Raw genomic sequence first — 16,228 nt, forward strand, 5'->3', positions numbered from 1 at the left:
GGCTGGGGACTGAGCAGGCAGGGACATGGATGCTGGGAGCTGGGCTTGTGTGTGCACTCACATCCCCTCCTCACTTTTTGTGTGAGTAAGCTGAATGCCTGCCTAGGGCTTATGCTTTTATCATATATATGCACTGAAGGAGGGGAAGTTACTCTATGTTAAGAATATGTCCCTTTATGCTGAAGGAAGTGGGAAGATTATTGTGACTGGATTTATAAATGTTGGTCAACATAACTAAATCAGCCAAAAAAGAAAAACAAAACTCAAGCAGCCTGTTCGCTTGTGGATGTGTTTAATTTCCTTTGTGGCGCAGTTTCTGTAACACAGCGGAAGCTTCAATACCCACCCGTCCCCATCCTGTAAGGTAAGATATGCCAACTCGGAGCCCTGCAGGGCAAACTGCAGCTCCAGTAGGCCATGGGGGAAAGGACTGGGACCCCACGCCAGTTATGTAGCCCCAATCCCAACTGTAATCCATGCCAGCACTTTTGAAAAATCTGCAGGAGTTCTGAGCCCACACAAGATCTGAGTTTTGCCCACAGTTTTGAGTGTCCTGTGACATGTTTAGAGCCATTTCCTGATTCCTACGAAAGCACCGTGCTGGGTAAGGAGTCCTTATATCAGCCTTCCCCAACCTGGTACCCACCAGACTAACTCCCAATACTCCAACATACCTGGAGGCCTACAGGGTGGGGAAAAATGCCCTATATATCTATCTCATCCACTTACATACACGTAAGTATACTGGCGGGTGGTCAGCTGTTGGCCCCACAAACTCTGAAACCCTTCAAAATGCTTTGAAAACAAAGAATTCTTGTAATTATATAAGTTTGGGGGGGCTGTCTCAGCTGGAAGACCTAGGGCTAGTCAATGTAGAATGGCATTTGCCCTAAGCACACTTGCATTTTCTACTTTTTCTGTTCTTTGCCATTTTATATTTTTCCCTCAAACCCTGAACCACTGCCATATAATATCTGATATTTGCAAAATAAATTCAGTTGTATGTTTTCATTGCAGACTATGTGTTGGGGATTTGTAGTCATTGCCTACTCATAGCAGACTCATATGATAACCCAGATAATATTGGGGGGGGGGGGTTATAATAGGGTGTGAAGGGATTCAGATGGCCCAGACTAAGATTTTTGTATGGTTTTGCACCTTTGATTTTAGGAAATAGGCTGGGATACAGAGACAGGGAATTGGGGAAAAGCTCTGTGTGTCCCTCAATGCAGAACCCTGATCATCTTTGGAGCTACTACACCTTTTCCCTTGAAGACAGTCTTGACTGTCCCTCCTAACCCACCATTACTAAGCTATTAGATATATAGGAGCAACTGGTAGTGATGTGAATAAAAACGTTTTTGCAGATTTTCTGTACTGGCCATTTGTGGTAACTCTACAATAATTTTCTAAGCAAAGATGATTCCAACTTTTAGGCAAGCTTAACATTTCACAGTGGATAAATGCAAGTAACTGTGTCAATGGAAGAGAAATGGCATAAAATACACTACACAAGTAGATTTTTTTCTTCAAAGAACAGCTATCATTATTATTACTGAAGAAGCCTAATACTTCTGAATTAAATTACAAGTCAAAAGGCAGAATGACATTTTGAATTTCTTCCTGCTTAAAAGGTTTCATATTTCTATTCTGCCAGGGCCTTATCATGCTACTTTTGTACTTTAAGTGCCTTGTGTAACGAGACCACCTAGGCTTTTTCCTGGTTCAATGTGAAATTGATTCTGTAAAGGGAAATATCACTGGATTTTCCTTCCCGAGAAACCTGACAAAAGGAAGATTTTAAAAAAACAACAACCCATGAATGGGTATTATTTTTCTCCTTATTTGTGTGAGGATGCTCTATCATAGAAAAAGAAGAAGAAAGCAAACAAGTACTTTACATCTTACGCACTATATGGTTAAAAACAACAACAGAGTTTGGTTGATCTCTAACAATGCAAGCAAAACCTGATTGCTGTCAGAGGCCCAAGAGAAAGAAGCCAGACACCCCTTTCACATAGCAGTTTATGTAAGCAATAGCATACAACAGGTCATGCATTTCTGAGCAGTTATTGCATGCCTTGGGTGGTGTAAAATGACACAATGCTAAAGGCAAAATCTCTGTTAACTCATTACAGAAGTTCAGCTGTTCTCTAAAAATGCCCTGCCTATCTTAGTTTCACTCTCATATTAGAAGACTGAGTTGTGAACAAAATTATGCTGAAAGCTGATCTGAGTATTCTGTCTGAGCATTTCCAATTGGGATGTGACATATGTAGTGATTGATCAGCAATCTCCACTAGGGATATGTGACAGTCATCCCTTTATTTGTATAGATAAGACTGTCTGCATGCTGGCATGTCACACGTGGGATACTTATCCACAAAACTGGATGTACACTTTTTGCAAAGCCAATTTAAATCATTGTTGCATAACACATGAGCATTACTATCATCATCACAACGTGTATTATATATTTCCCATTCAAAAGCATAGACAGCAGCATAAATTAATGAGTATTTGCATCACTGCTATGCATTGCATGAACAATTGATTTAATTGTACAACACCTTGCCAATTAAGACAAAAGTAGCCATGTTGACCATAAGAAAAATCTAAAATCCACGTTAGTGTAATACCTTTATTAGGTCAACCAGAAAAAGATCTCTTCATCAGGAAAGGTGTTACAAAATGTTAGAAGATGCTACTTTGACTTCATCTTCAAGTCAGATTTTTTTTCTCCCCGTCCTGCCCCCCAAACCTGCTTTTCTTAACATCTTGGCTGATGAAGAGATCTGGAGATCTTGAAAGCTTGCACAATGTTTGTGATCTTTTGGTTGCCCTAACAAAGGAATTACACTGATATGGATTTTGTAACATGCCCATTAAATTATCACATCTTTCCTTGAGTCCAACAAAAATGTTGCTCGTTATTATTGCTGCAAATGGGTAGCCACTTTGCTACCCATACACTGGACACAGCCCTTTAAATCTTCCACTAAATCAGGAGGCAATGCAACAGCAACCCCTCCCATCTGCTCACTTCATTGTCCTGTCATTCCCTCCCATACCTGCTGTGGCAAGTAGTCCAGGTGTGCCATATACAGCAGGTGAGGAGGGAGGAACCTCAGCTGCCCCGTCTCCTATTTTCCTGGGGAAAAGAGCCATAACTTCAAATCAGGCTGTGAGGTGGCTGCCCTAATGCAGGATGGTTAAGCAGGGCATATGTAGCTGTCCACAGGCCAGCCAGGGTTAGGCTTGTTTCTATCATCACACCCATATTGTTTATATGGCTTGTTTCTTTCATCACAGCCATATTCAACAATGTGTTGGACTGACACTTTATGACGGCTATGTTTCTCCTTTTTATACTGACTCATGCTGTTAGTAGAAGGAGGTCAGGGCCTGTTTAACTGCTGGGAATTTTGTTGACAACTTAAAATGCTTTCCAATTTAAACTGTAAATCTAAACTACCAGGAAAAATGTTAAAGAAGTGAATGTGTTTTTATTTTCTTTGGGTGCAATCTTTCCAGCACATCTTCCATGCCAACTTCATTCAATCCAAGTGAGGCTTGCATAAGATCATTTCTCTGTAGATTGCATGTTTTATGGTAAAACAAACCGCTGCAACCTGTTTTATCCTAAAGATTTATGTCCTGGATTTTTCAGCTTCTAATGCACTGGATATAGCATTTATCTTTAGGCACGGTAAGTACCTTTTGTTTAGGAATAAGTGCTTTCCTTTCTGCTGATACGCTTAACCATATTTGCTCTATGACTGCAAAGCTGGCTTCTCACTCTTGGTGGCACATGGCATGACCCAGAGAATCCTGGATACATTGGAAACATTTGGGACAGGCGATTCCTAAATAATGCTCATGTCAAATGGCTTTAGGCAACGGAAAAGATTATTTTCTGTTTGTCACCACATTCTGTGAAGATACAGACAGAAGAAAAGGAAGGAAGAAAATCGCAGGTCTGGGTGAGCTACAGCATGCTACAGTAACCCCTTCCACCCCCGGCACAGTTTGAGGCATCTGGTGATTATAAGAACACTTCTTGTGTAAGTGAGCATGAAAATGCGTACTCCTCTCAGTGCTTTAAAATGCAGTGCAGTAATTATGAGGGAGGGTTAAGCACAGTAGGGCAGCCATACAACAGACCAAACAGAGAAATGGGGAATTATGATTTTATGATGTATATGGTTCAGTGATGTTAGATGAATCTTTCATTTACTGGGTGTGCAATCCAATGCCGATATGAGAAATAATTTTAGAATATCCACCCAACAACACAGTAACCTCTTAAAATCAAATGTGGGCATGATGGTATATGTCCCTGAAAGATATGTATGTAGAAGTTCTAGGCTGTCATAGGGCTGACGGTGCTGATAAACTGATTAAGTGAACATCTCCATAAGAAGCCAAGCAATATCATTTTGAGGGTGGACTCAAAATGATATGAGGTGGTAAGTGGTAGGGCAAAGGCACCACAAGGCAATTTTTGAATGCTCTGATATGCAGCAAATATTTGACAACACTGGAGATCACCTGCTTTAGGGTGTACCACTACAATCACTCTTGTTGCATTTAATTTTGTTTTACATTTCTCCCTCACTATTCTGGAACTAATTTTGACACTTTTCCTATGTACACAAGCTGCTTTCTTCTAAACTGGGGACAAAGGCTAAAATTCAAAGATTCAAGGAACTGGTTGTGTAAGCCCAAGGGATATATATTTTCAAAAATATTTTTGCAGAGATTAGCCTCCATCTTTCACACTGCTTTTAAAACTGAGGGGAGGTTAATAAACAAAGTGTGATATAGTGTGTGTGGGCGGGTGAGTGTCAGCTGTTCAGTTTTTTTCAAGTCAGAAATTCCCCTGAGTTAGGGGCAAGTCCTTGAGTGAGCTATGCAGCTCTTTGAATCAGCATCTAAGTTCAATTTTTTTCTTAATAAGTCTGAATTTGAACCAGACAGTACGCAATTACACCATGCAAATTCTAATGAGGTTGCTACAGTGTGCAAATGAACATACAAAAAATAACCGCCAAGGAGATGTCTTGAGTTGGATTTGTGACATGTTTAGCTCCAGCTAAAGTGGATAAAGATGAAGTTACAAGATGAATGAAGCCCTCACTTCATCTTGGGACTCTGAACATGCAGACACTGGCCAAGTTCACATGATCATAGGGGGAAACAATGCGGTATGGGTTGTTCCTCCCACCCTGTGCTTGCCAGTTGTGTGACCAACATTTCCCTAATTACCTGCCCCACATTGCCGTGTCGTCTGAACCCAGGGTGCGGCATCACAAAGGTGGCTTCTCACCCACCCCACAACCCCTAACATAAGCCATGGGCTGTAGGGTGGGTAAAAGAAGAAACCACCCCTGCCACGCTGCATGTCAGGTTCAGATGACATGGCAACCTGCAACACAGCACAGGTAATTGGGGAATGTCAGTTATGTGACCGACACATGCAGAGGTAGGAGAAACAACACATACCGGGTTGTTTCCCCGCTGATTGTCCGAAACCAGACACTGTGACCATCAAATCAGGTTTTTTCATCCCCTGTCCCCCTGCCTGCTTTTTGTAATGTCTTGCCTGATGAAAAATTCTATAGAACTCGAAAGCTTTTATTTTGTGTGTGTGTTCTTATGGATAGTATCCAGTGGGGGCTGTGCCCCCACCAATTTCATTGCACTCCCACTGACATCATTCTGCAAGCGAGACCTACTGCTTGTGCAATGGAGATTTAATACTTCCAGAAACAACCAGAAACGCTAAGTTGTGGGTCCCACTACTGCAATGGAATTGGTGAGAGGGGCCAGTGGCCCAATGACCCCATTGGATACTGGCCTTTGGTTGGTGTAATAAAGGTATTACACTAATATTGGTTTTGTAACTTTTATTTTGTCCAGCATGGCTACCTTTGCTTCCCCACCCCCCGCCACTTATTGTCAGGAGCGCCCTAGCTGCCTCTTGCAGTCCCCTCCAATAGCCAACTCAGGACACAGATGACGAGGATTCTTTCCAAGGCTTTATTCCTTTATTACTTTATGCCTCTTTCAGATACTAATCACTAGTGACTAAGCAAGGAACAGCACTGGGGAAAGATAGCAGAGTAGCCTAAGCTCCAGGTAAGGCAGTTGGTCTCCGTTTGAAGGGGAACCACAGGAAGACTCTGAACTTATGGGCTATGGAGATCCTCCCTTTTTCCCTTGGGTCCTCGGGACACGACCATTGTTCTAGTGCCAAACGAGTGGAGCACCTCCTTTCGGCACCCTCCATCTGTTGTCGCTCCCTGCGTCTGCGCCGAGTGTCCCCCAAGCCCCCTTCCAGCGCTCTCTCACTGCCAGGGTCACTATCTCTCCCAGGAATACTGGCAGGAGGAATCTCTGCTAGCTGCTGTGCTTGTGAGAGATGAGTGAGCTCCTCTCCCACGGATTGCTGTTCTTCCTCAGAATCAGAACTGCTCTGGGGCTCTATGGGCTCAGTTTCCACCCTGACACTTATGTGGATTAGGTAGTTGAGTATGTGGGCTCAAATGGTCCCAATCCAAAGCTTGCTGTAATTGTGCTGTTCCATGTTTGACTTGCTCCCTTTTGGAGAGACTGATTTTACAATTCTGGGACACCATGAAAACTCACTGGAGACTCAAGCAGTCTTCAAATGGGACTCTATCAGCTGAGTGAAATCACAGTGCAAAACAATGCTCTCCCCTTTGAGGAATCATGGCAAGGGCTTCCCTGCACCCACTAGACTTGTCCAAATCCAAACACATGTGATTGCACAAGATGTGAATTATGGAAAAAGGATGGAGTAATAGTTTATGGCTATTACTCCATCCAAATAGCTAAAGTTTATGGCATGATACAGAAGTGAAGATTGCCAACAGTTGAAGAGGATTTCAAGGCGATATAGTACTGTTTACAAGATAAATTTGCTTACATCCAGTACATTAATCATGAAGAGCTAATGTTATGCAAGGTAAGAAGGTGGGAAACCTTACATAAATGTAGCATGTGCCACATATATTTTGCAATACGCTCTCATATGAAAACCAAACTCTGCCATAGTCTGTTTTCTGTGATGGCCGGCCCCCACAAATGTTGCTGCTATTAGCAAAGATTTTGCACATGTGGACATGACAAAGGAAAAACAAAATAAAAAGAAGGAAGGGAAGATTGACTGACGTACTTCAGGAGAAGGCCAGACCCTGGAGAGACCCTGCAGTGGAGTACTTGCTAGAGTCCACAAAAGACTGGTCTGATAAAAGACAACAACAAGGAATAAGAAAGGAAAAAAAGAGAAAGGCGGATATTAGTAAGCTGCAATTATCACTCATTTTAAGCAAACTCAGACCATGCTTTTAAAGACACAGCATCTCAGTTCAACAGGACAATACGAGCAAGCTGCTTTGCCAAGCAAGGGAATGAGGGCGAATTAGAGACTCAAGGAAATTATAGCCTTACACCACGTTCTAGAGCATCAAAGATCCATCACCCTTTTGACGAGATGCACAGAAATAAAGTGCTGTAAAATAGTAACATGCCAGGGTTGGCCTACCTTGCAGGCTATTCCCATTGGTGCTGGTACAGGTGGGGGGAGGGGAAGTCTGCGGCCTAACAACAGGGGCAAAAGCACTCTTCTGTTTCACCGCTGAGACCATGTTGGCTGGTGAGAAGGAGAAGATCCCGGAGGAGCTGCTACAGTTAGAAGGGAGACTAGTGGAGGAGGCCATTGTTGGGCTGGATGGCACGACTGGAGTAAAACAAGAACAAAGAGGGAATATTCTTACCAAGGTTTCAAATGGCAATGCCACCAGGACTGAATTCAGCCGCAAGGTTTGCTTAACAGATGCCCTGAATGCTTGATGATGCTTTGTTCTCCGCACATCTGAATGCCCCTTGACATTACTGTCATGGAGTGGGCTTACGGCAGTCCCTCACTGCAGAGTTAACGTCAGAAGCCCAGGTCATGTGGAAGGAGGCCATAACATGGCTGGTTCCCATACCATCACTGCCTCAAGTGAAACTGGCATGGTAAGTGGCTGCATTATGGATTTGTCCTATAGGACCTGGGACTTCTGATATTATCTCTGAGATGCAGGAAGAAGCTGTGGTGCAGTGGTTACCATTCTGTGAAGGAAGCATCAGAAGGGGTCGTAAAAATATCCCACCATCTCACCTCACTATGGGCCATCTCATAATCTTCTCAGTTCTAGTACTTGCTTGCTTATTAAAACTCTTGCCTACGCGCATTACAACTCTTCCATTTCACATGGTGCTGGTGCAAGAAATGGTGTTCCCCCATGGAGCCACACACAGCTCAGTCCAAGAGGTAAAGCTAGGATGTACAAAAGTTCAGCCACAGATCTCGGGGAGGCCGGATGCCAGCGCATTCAGCCCCCCGAAATTGGTGGCGGAACGGCCCGCCACCCCCCGGGATGGGACTTACCTGGGGTGGATCTTCCTGGCGGCGGCTCTGGTGGCGGTGGCGGCTGCCGGTCTTCCGACCGGCTGCTGCCGCCGCCATTTCCAGCTTTAAAAAAACAAACAAACAAAAAAAGTGATAGGCTACGTAAAGATTTATGTAGCCTATCACAGCTAGATTTTAAAAAAACACCATGATAGGCTACGTAATGTTTACGTACCCTATCACGGCTGATTAAAACAAAAACAAAAAAAAGTGCATATGCAAATGGCGGCGCCCATGGGCGCCGCCATTTGCATTCCTTATTTTGGCACATCTTAGTCTACGTAAACATTTACGTAGACTACGACGGCGAAAATAAGGGGAACGCAAATAGCGTAGACGCTACGCTATTTGCGTTCCCCTTATTTTCACCGTCGTAGTCTACGTAAATGTTTACGTAGACTAAGACGTGCCAAAATAAGAAACGCAAATGGCGGCGCCCATGGGCACCTCCATTTGCGTACGCGCTTTTTTTTTTTAATCAGCCGTGATAGGCTACGTAAACATTTACGTAGCCTATCACGGCTGACTGCAGGGACGCAAACGGTGGCGGCTACAGCTGCCGCCATTTGCGTCCCTGCTAGCCAGCGGCTGGATGTCCGGCTGCTGGCGGAGCCAGCCGGCGGCTCCGCAGAATCGCTGCGGAGCACAGCTGGCCGGCCAGGATTCCGGGGGGGGGGGGAGGAACGGAGCGCCTCCCCCCCCGGCGAGGATTCCGGGGGGAGGGACGGAACGCCTCCCCCAGCACCATCAGCATAATCCCCGAAAGGTAAGTACCTTTCGTACATCCCTAGGTAAAGCCCAACATCCCTGGCACTGTCACAGAGGATGTTGGAGAGCAGTTTTCAAGTTGTGTGAAGCTCTATGCAATCCAAAAATAGCACATTTGCAACACTGGAAGGGATTCTGGGAAAATGCCCCCTTGTACCAGCTAAAAAAAATGTTACAGGTTTCTTTTATTGTTTTCCCCCACCCTATTTTATAATGTTTTTTCTGTTTCTCCTACAGCTGAATTCCATGTAGGCATATGTGTCTGTGTTGGGGGGAAAAGATCACTAAAAGTGTCCTGAAACTGTTTCATTTATATAAAAAGGGAAAATGTTAGTTTGAAATGGCTGATACTAAACCTGGTTTGCTTTTTACAATATTATTTTAGTATCCAATAAATCTCATAATTAAGGTTGCAGCTGTATACACTCTTATCTATGAATTAGGCCAATTGACTTACTTCTGAGTAAACATTCATTACATAGGATTGCACTGTAAGGCTGCAGTCCTGTGCACCCTAACTTGGGATAAGTCCACTGAATCCAGTGGAATTTACTCCTGCGTAAACATGCATAACATGAGGCTGAAATCCTACACACATGTACTTGGGAGTAAGCTCTACTGAACTCAGTGGGACTTATCTGAATAAAGATGCACTGGGTCAGGTGGAAAAACATATTTTCCAATCATTTTTGTTGATCATGTGAAATAACATGCGATTGTCTTCAGTCTGTCAATTATGCCTGAAAGATGATGAGACTTCTGGAGGCAGGGCACTTGCAAAGTTCGGAAACAGTGCCAGGCCATCACCTCTTAGTCATGTCACTACCACAATGGCACCAGCATGCACGCGGCTATCTGCTTTGCTCCTGGGGCACCTCCAGATGAACATCTAGCCCTACCATGCAGAAGGCATTCTGCAGTTACTTCTTCTTTCCCTCCACAGATTTTTGGTGGTAAGAAAAAAGATGGAAGCGGTGGGAAAACATGGGAGGGTTACCAATGGCAGGCGATGTCATCTGGATGCCCTCTAAAATTCTGTGAATGAGGTAGGGCAATGGCATAATAAAAGCCTTGTATGGAAGCATCCTTGGTCCCATGGATCAGGGCACTGGTGCCAGGTCAATCTGGCCTAGGTTAGCCTGACGCTGGCACCTCTAGCTTTGTACTAGTGTGTATGACAATACCTACAGTTTTACATTTCCAAGTAGCTTTATTAACTCCAGCAGATGCATCATCTGATTTTGAAAGGCAGATATACTTTTAAAAAATCATTCTGGTGTCTTGTACAAAGGCAATTAATGTCTTTGGCTGATGCATTCATCATCTAAGTTTAGAGTGGCTTTCTTGTCTTAAAATAATGCCAAATGACTCTAGAATTATTGGTTCCATGTCTATGAAAAAAGAGAAGACCCATACGCTGGTCAAATTACTCATTTTTTCTTCATCTTGTTTAGAAGCTGTTTATGTTCAGGATTATGAATAATTAAATGGTAGTGGAATGAAAATTCAAATCAGCTGAGCTTTAGATTATTTTTTATTTGCATTTCTGTAGATAAAAATCACCTTCTCAGAATCTCTGTGCGAGAATCTGATATCATATTTGTGAACACTGAGGAAATCAATTAATGGAAATTAAATGTTCAAAGTTTCACAGTCTGACAGATACAATCTTGGTCTAAAGTCACTCAGTATCTGCAAGCACTTGTTAAGGCAGAGCAATCAAAGCACCTAAATTGAATTGCTACTATACAGCAATTAGTTTATTGATTTAATTAAGAATGCCACCTTTCTAATTCTCAGGCCATGATTGAAACATCTTCCGATTGAACATATTTGCCATTAATAGGACAGCAGGATCCACAGGAAAAATCTGAAGATGATGGTGGTGATGATGATGATGATGATAATAATAATAATATGAAAAGTAATATAAAGGCATGACTTAATAGGAGGAAACACTTAAAAAGGTGAATCAGTCCAGGCTTATGAAATAATGTATTGCTGAAATATTTTTAATAGTCCAAAGAATAGGGCTTAGATCAGGAAATCACCATAGATTATAATTTCAGACTGAAATATTATATCCCATTAATTCATTTTAATAGTTTAGAGAGTTTTGATTGTTATTATACTGCTATCAGACGGTTGTATCCAATGCAACAGACACTGCTGGCAGATCTAATTTCCCATCCTCCCTGCAGCTCCGCATGTGCCCCCCCCAATCTTCTCCAGGGGGTTATGCACACTGAATCAACATCCACCCATAAAAGGAACTCAAAAGCTAAATCCCCATTATCAGGATCCTTTGGAACACATGGATCCCAGTCCAGAGATCCCCATACATTGAAGCACTCCGTCAATTGCTACAGTTCCTCCTCTGAAAGAGATGGTCAGCTTTGAAACCTCAATCTTATCCTGTTTACAGGATGAGAGGCCTAGATTTAGCAGCCCCCTTCCATGCAGTGTATTGGTATTATCAGTCAGAGCTGAAAGCAGCAGGCATCTCTTTGTCATCGCACACATGATCCTAATTCAGCAAGGGGAATTGCCTGTGTAGCATCCTTTGGAGCACTGGTCCCCTGATTCCAAAGAGGATCATGGTTCCTGGATTGGGGTGTCTGATGATGTAACATTTTGAAGCTAAGCATGTATGGATCTGATTTATCCCTGGACAGGAAATCCTTGGGAGCCCTATATACTAGCCCTATATGGGAGGTCTGAGCTTTTCAAGCTATAGTTAAAATAAAACCTAAAAAGTTACATCAATATCTGAAGTACAAAGTGTATCAGGAAGTGAAACGCAATGCCAAGGAAGTTCTAGACAAATTGCTTTACTGAATAAGTATGTAACCAATGCTCTTTCAACTAGTAAGTAAGTAATACTAAAAATAACAACAATAAAATAAACGATTAGCTATACTGATGTTTTCAAAGGCCTTACATGCAAGACTGTGCATATTTACTCTGAAGTAAGCCCCACTGAATTCAATGAGACCGACTCCCTGGTAAGTGCAATTATTATTTCAGACTTAGGGTCATTACAAAAGCCCAGGCCATTCAGGTAACTATTCAGTATGAATTGTGCAACATGCATAATACATACTGGCATAGGGAGAGTTGGCAGCAGATCCATTCAAAAAGGTTGGAGATCCACCTAAATTGGACATTCCAGCATTTCCGTAGCCATTCATGCTTGTCGTGACGGAGTTGTAGTTTGTCTGCTGAGGGGTAGTGCTTGGCACATAACCGTGAGGCGACACACTGCTTGAGTTGCGAGTAAAACCTTTTGCAGAAAGTTAAAAGGGTACAACAGTTGTTTGTCAATAGAGAGTTAAACTCAATTTCAAAACATCCCAAACTCTGCTATCCTAAAACTGAAGGAAGATTCAGTATAAATGCAGTTCTGGTGAAAGAGTGAGGGAATGGAGGTCACTTATCTTATAAAGTTTCATTTGCAAATAGTTTATTGAATGTTTGTTTATTATTTAGGATCTATACTTGTTAGATGCCTTCTGTAGGTGCCATACAATATTAATTAAAATGTAACAATTTTTAAAAATCAAATACTATAACTTAAAAATGCAGACTAGCAAGAAAACCCCAATTACACAATTCTAACACAATAAAAATACAATGCAAATTGCAGGAGCCAAAACCAGCCAACCCTAGAGCCTAAACCAACTTCAGTGCCACAGGGTGTAAAATACAAGAACAAAGAATCATACTCTTTGGGTTGGAAGGGGCCTATAAGACCATCGAGTCCAACCCCTGCTCAATGCAAGAATCCAAGTCAGAGCATCCCCGACAGATCTTAGAAGGTTTTTAAAAGCCTGGGAGAGCAGAAAGATTTTAGCCTAGTGCCAAAAGGACAGCAATGTGGGCACAATGTGGGCTTCTCTAGGGAGAGCATCCCCTTGCTATGAGACCACCACCTTAAAAGCGTTGAGAGTATTTAAACAAGTGTGAGTGTCATGGGTCTCAGATGGCAGATGATGCACATAGCTATAAGTTATGATAATAGCTTTCATACCCTTCTGTGAAAGGTCTTTAGCCATGGATTCATCAACTTGTTTGTTAACCATTTGTGACCAATCCATAGGGTTGACATATTATAAACCAGTATGCTTAGTTATGTTACAGTATGTTTATATTAGAAATATTTTGGTGTGGAAGGTTCAGGCTCAATCCAGATTGTTTAACTGGAAAGACTTCACTTTTGGATTCACTGACCATGACTTAATTAAATATGTAATTTACCATGTACTCTCTGTGTTAACATTACACCAACTAAATAGCACTCAAGTTTATCTGAACATTTGTTTATGCAAGTGGATAGTATGTTACCTGGACCATGAGCTGTTCTGTGTATTACTCTAATAAAAATAAGCAGACTTAGTGAAAGAAATATACATGATATCATTTATAAACCATGCATGGTATCTTAATCCCCAGGTTTTTTGGTTTCTGTATCATATATATCTATATATCTAAATATATATCTATACACACACACACACACACCACTTTTGCCTAAAGAGATAAATGTTTCTTCTTCTCCATCTTACCCTGATTGGTGGCCTGTGAGGCTTCTGAGACATTGACGGCTAGCTGACCACTAAAGGAATTCACACCCATCATTCCTGCATGGACTGACGTGTTGGCGAGGGCTGGAAGTTGGTTATGATTGCGAGGGACGCTGTAGAGTGCTTCTGCAATATCGGCTGCTCTTTTCAGGATTATTTCCTTGGAGAAGAGTTGAGAGATATAACAAAGTAATGAAGAGGCAATTCACTGACCGTTAACTAGGGATGCTGGAGAAATTCAAGACAGATTAAAATGAGCTCAGATTTCTAAGAATTCAACTTGCAGAATCTACTGCGGAGCACCCCCCTCAGGCTGTGTGGAGTCCGTGGACTTTTGGATGATTTTTTTTACTTTCCGTAGAAAAATATGTAAGTTTCTGCTGAGGAAATGTTGAATGGAATGGGGGACAATACACTAAATGTTACTTACTGAGGTACATTATGTAAATACTTAATGTAAATACTTATGTAAATATTTACGTAATTATTTCCATATTTTTCCGCATGACAAAAAAACCATTCGCATCTGACTGTGGGTGGATGACGGAACAAAAGGTACCTGACAATCTGCGGAATGCAGATGGAGCGGATTTTACACAGTCCGTACATCCCTAATGTTAATGAGCCTACACCAATGTAAACGGTCATTTATCCTCATAACAATGGAACAAGATTGGATTGATCTGAGTGCTGAACAAGTTAAAGGTCATGCCCTAATCCTCTCCAAAAAAGTAATGGTTGATAGTGTATCTGTGGTCCTGGGTTCTTATGATCTGACTCAACCACAGACTTAGTGAGTTCGTGTAAGCTATCATTTCACAACTTTGGCTCCCCCTCTATAAAATGGGAACAATGACCTATCAAACAAGACTGCTGCATGATTGAAGATGTACACTGTAAAGATGTAAAGTGTTACACAGATGTTTATTAACCATAGAATGAATAAACAACAACATGGTTATTACATGGCTTGGGAAAAACTATGCTTTTTCAGTCCAGGCCCAATTTCTAGATAGCAAACATCTATGTCACAGAAGGCAAAACATGAATAAGTGGAGTTTTCCTAGACTAAGCAACTGTAGATAAGGAGGCTGATGCCACTATATTTATGTTAGAAGCAGCATATCAATACCAATTTTCATTTTGCGTTTACTACAAGTATCATATCCAACCATGCACAAAAGGGTCATATAAGTGCATTACCACCTGGCACCTGGTTGATGATGAAAACATAAACACTATTTTAACAAAAGCGTGAGTCTCCATATTGGAACAGGTAAAGTGAAATGCGGCATAGTTTTAGGTATGACAACAGAGACCTCTTAACGTAGGAGAGAAGCAAGCAGACCTCACGTATATTTAAAAGCGGTCTTTTTTCCCTTCTTGCAAATGTGTACTGTGTTCTGAAATGATTTAGGCACTAAAGAATTTTGCCGTTTGCTCTGATCTTACCAGAATAGATCTCAGTAATGTGGTAGATTTTGCCACCCCATACAGTGTGAGTAAAAAGCAACTCTAATGCAAGACCCTGTCTGTGATGGTGCAGAGAGAGTTTTTTGATGTTTAGCCTTTCTATACTAGGAAGGACCAGCTTCTATTTTCTGTCCCTTAATTATCACCCGTCATTTGTGGATGTCTACATGAGTAGGTCCGCTTCCTCACAGTGTAAGATCACTTCCTAGAATTAATGCATACTGAAGGTCCTAAGGAGTAGTCCTTGGAAGACAAAGAGAACATTTAAGTAGGGATGGCGGAGAATTTCTCCCCGAAACTTCGGGGGGCCGAGCGCCAACGTGTTCGGCCCCCCGAACAAGTTTCGGGGAGAAATTCTCCACCCCCCCGCCCCCTGCACCCCCCCCGGGACGGGACGTACTTTTCCCGAATGTCCCTCCCGGCGGCGGGTCCGGCCGGCGGTTCGTCGGGTCTTCGTCCGGGGCGGGAGCGGCAGCCGGTCTTTTGACCGGCTGCCGCTGCCGCCATTCCAATAAAAGAAGAAAAAAAAACACCCCCGTGATAGGCTACGTGACGATTAACGTAGCCTATCACGGGGGCGTTTTTTAAAAAAAAAACATTTAATTTCGCGGCTGGGCGAGGCGAGGCGCCTCCTCCCCGGCCTGAATTTCGGCCGGGCGAGGCGGGAAGCCTCCCCGCCGGCCTGAATTTCGGCCGGGCGAGGCGGGAAGCCTCCCCCCCCCGGCCTGAACTTCGCGGGGGGAGCAGCGAAGCGCCTCCCCCCTACCGCGAAAAGCTGCGAGACCAGGTAAGTGACTTTCGTGCACCCCTACATTTAAGCATCTGTCTTCAACTCAAAGGGTTACCCATGTAGTCCTGTGAAACTGCCCAGTTACAGTTATGTTGGCTTTTACTTCCAAAGTCACACTGAGGTAAAGTCTCC

The 16,228-nt window shown here is 42.8% G+C and overlaps 1 protein-coding gene across 4 annotated transcripts in view; it reads right to left on the bottom strand.

Annotated features, from left to right (window-relative positions):
* Positions 1-16,228, bottom strand: part of EBF1 (EBF transcription factor 1) — a 519,113-nt gene that overhangs the window by 10,791 nt on the left and 492,094 nt on the right. For 2 of the 4 annotated variants that reach the window (XM_084839268.1, XM_084839266.1), the window contains exons 13-16: positions 13,816-13,993; positions 12,354-12,533; positions 7,571-7,765; positions 7,203-7,270 (exon numbers count right to left, since the gene is read on the bottom strand). In XM_084839268.1, coding sequence (XP_084695394.1) covers positions 7,203-7,270; positions 7,571-7,765; positions 12,354-12,533; positions 13,816-13,993 — 621 coding nt within the window. Of the gene's footprint in view, positions 1-7,202; positions 7,271-7,570; positions 7,766-12,353; positions 12,534-13,815; positions 13,994-16,228 lie in introns of those variants that run through there. The other 2 variants (XM_084839270.1, XM_084839269.1) reach the window with 1 other exon arrangement.

Source organism: Heloderma suspectum, chromosome 2 (genome assembly GCF_057233095.1).
Source record: "Heloderma suspectum isolate Gila_16-S chromosome 2, 16-S_ref, whole genome shotgun sequence".
NCBI lineage: Eukaryota > Metazoa > Chordata > Lepidosauria > Squamata > Helodermatidae > Heloderma > Heloderma suspectum.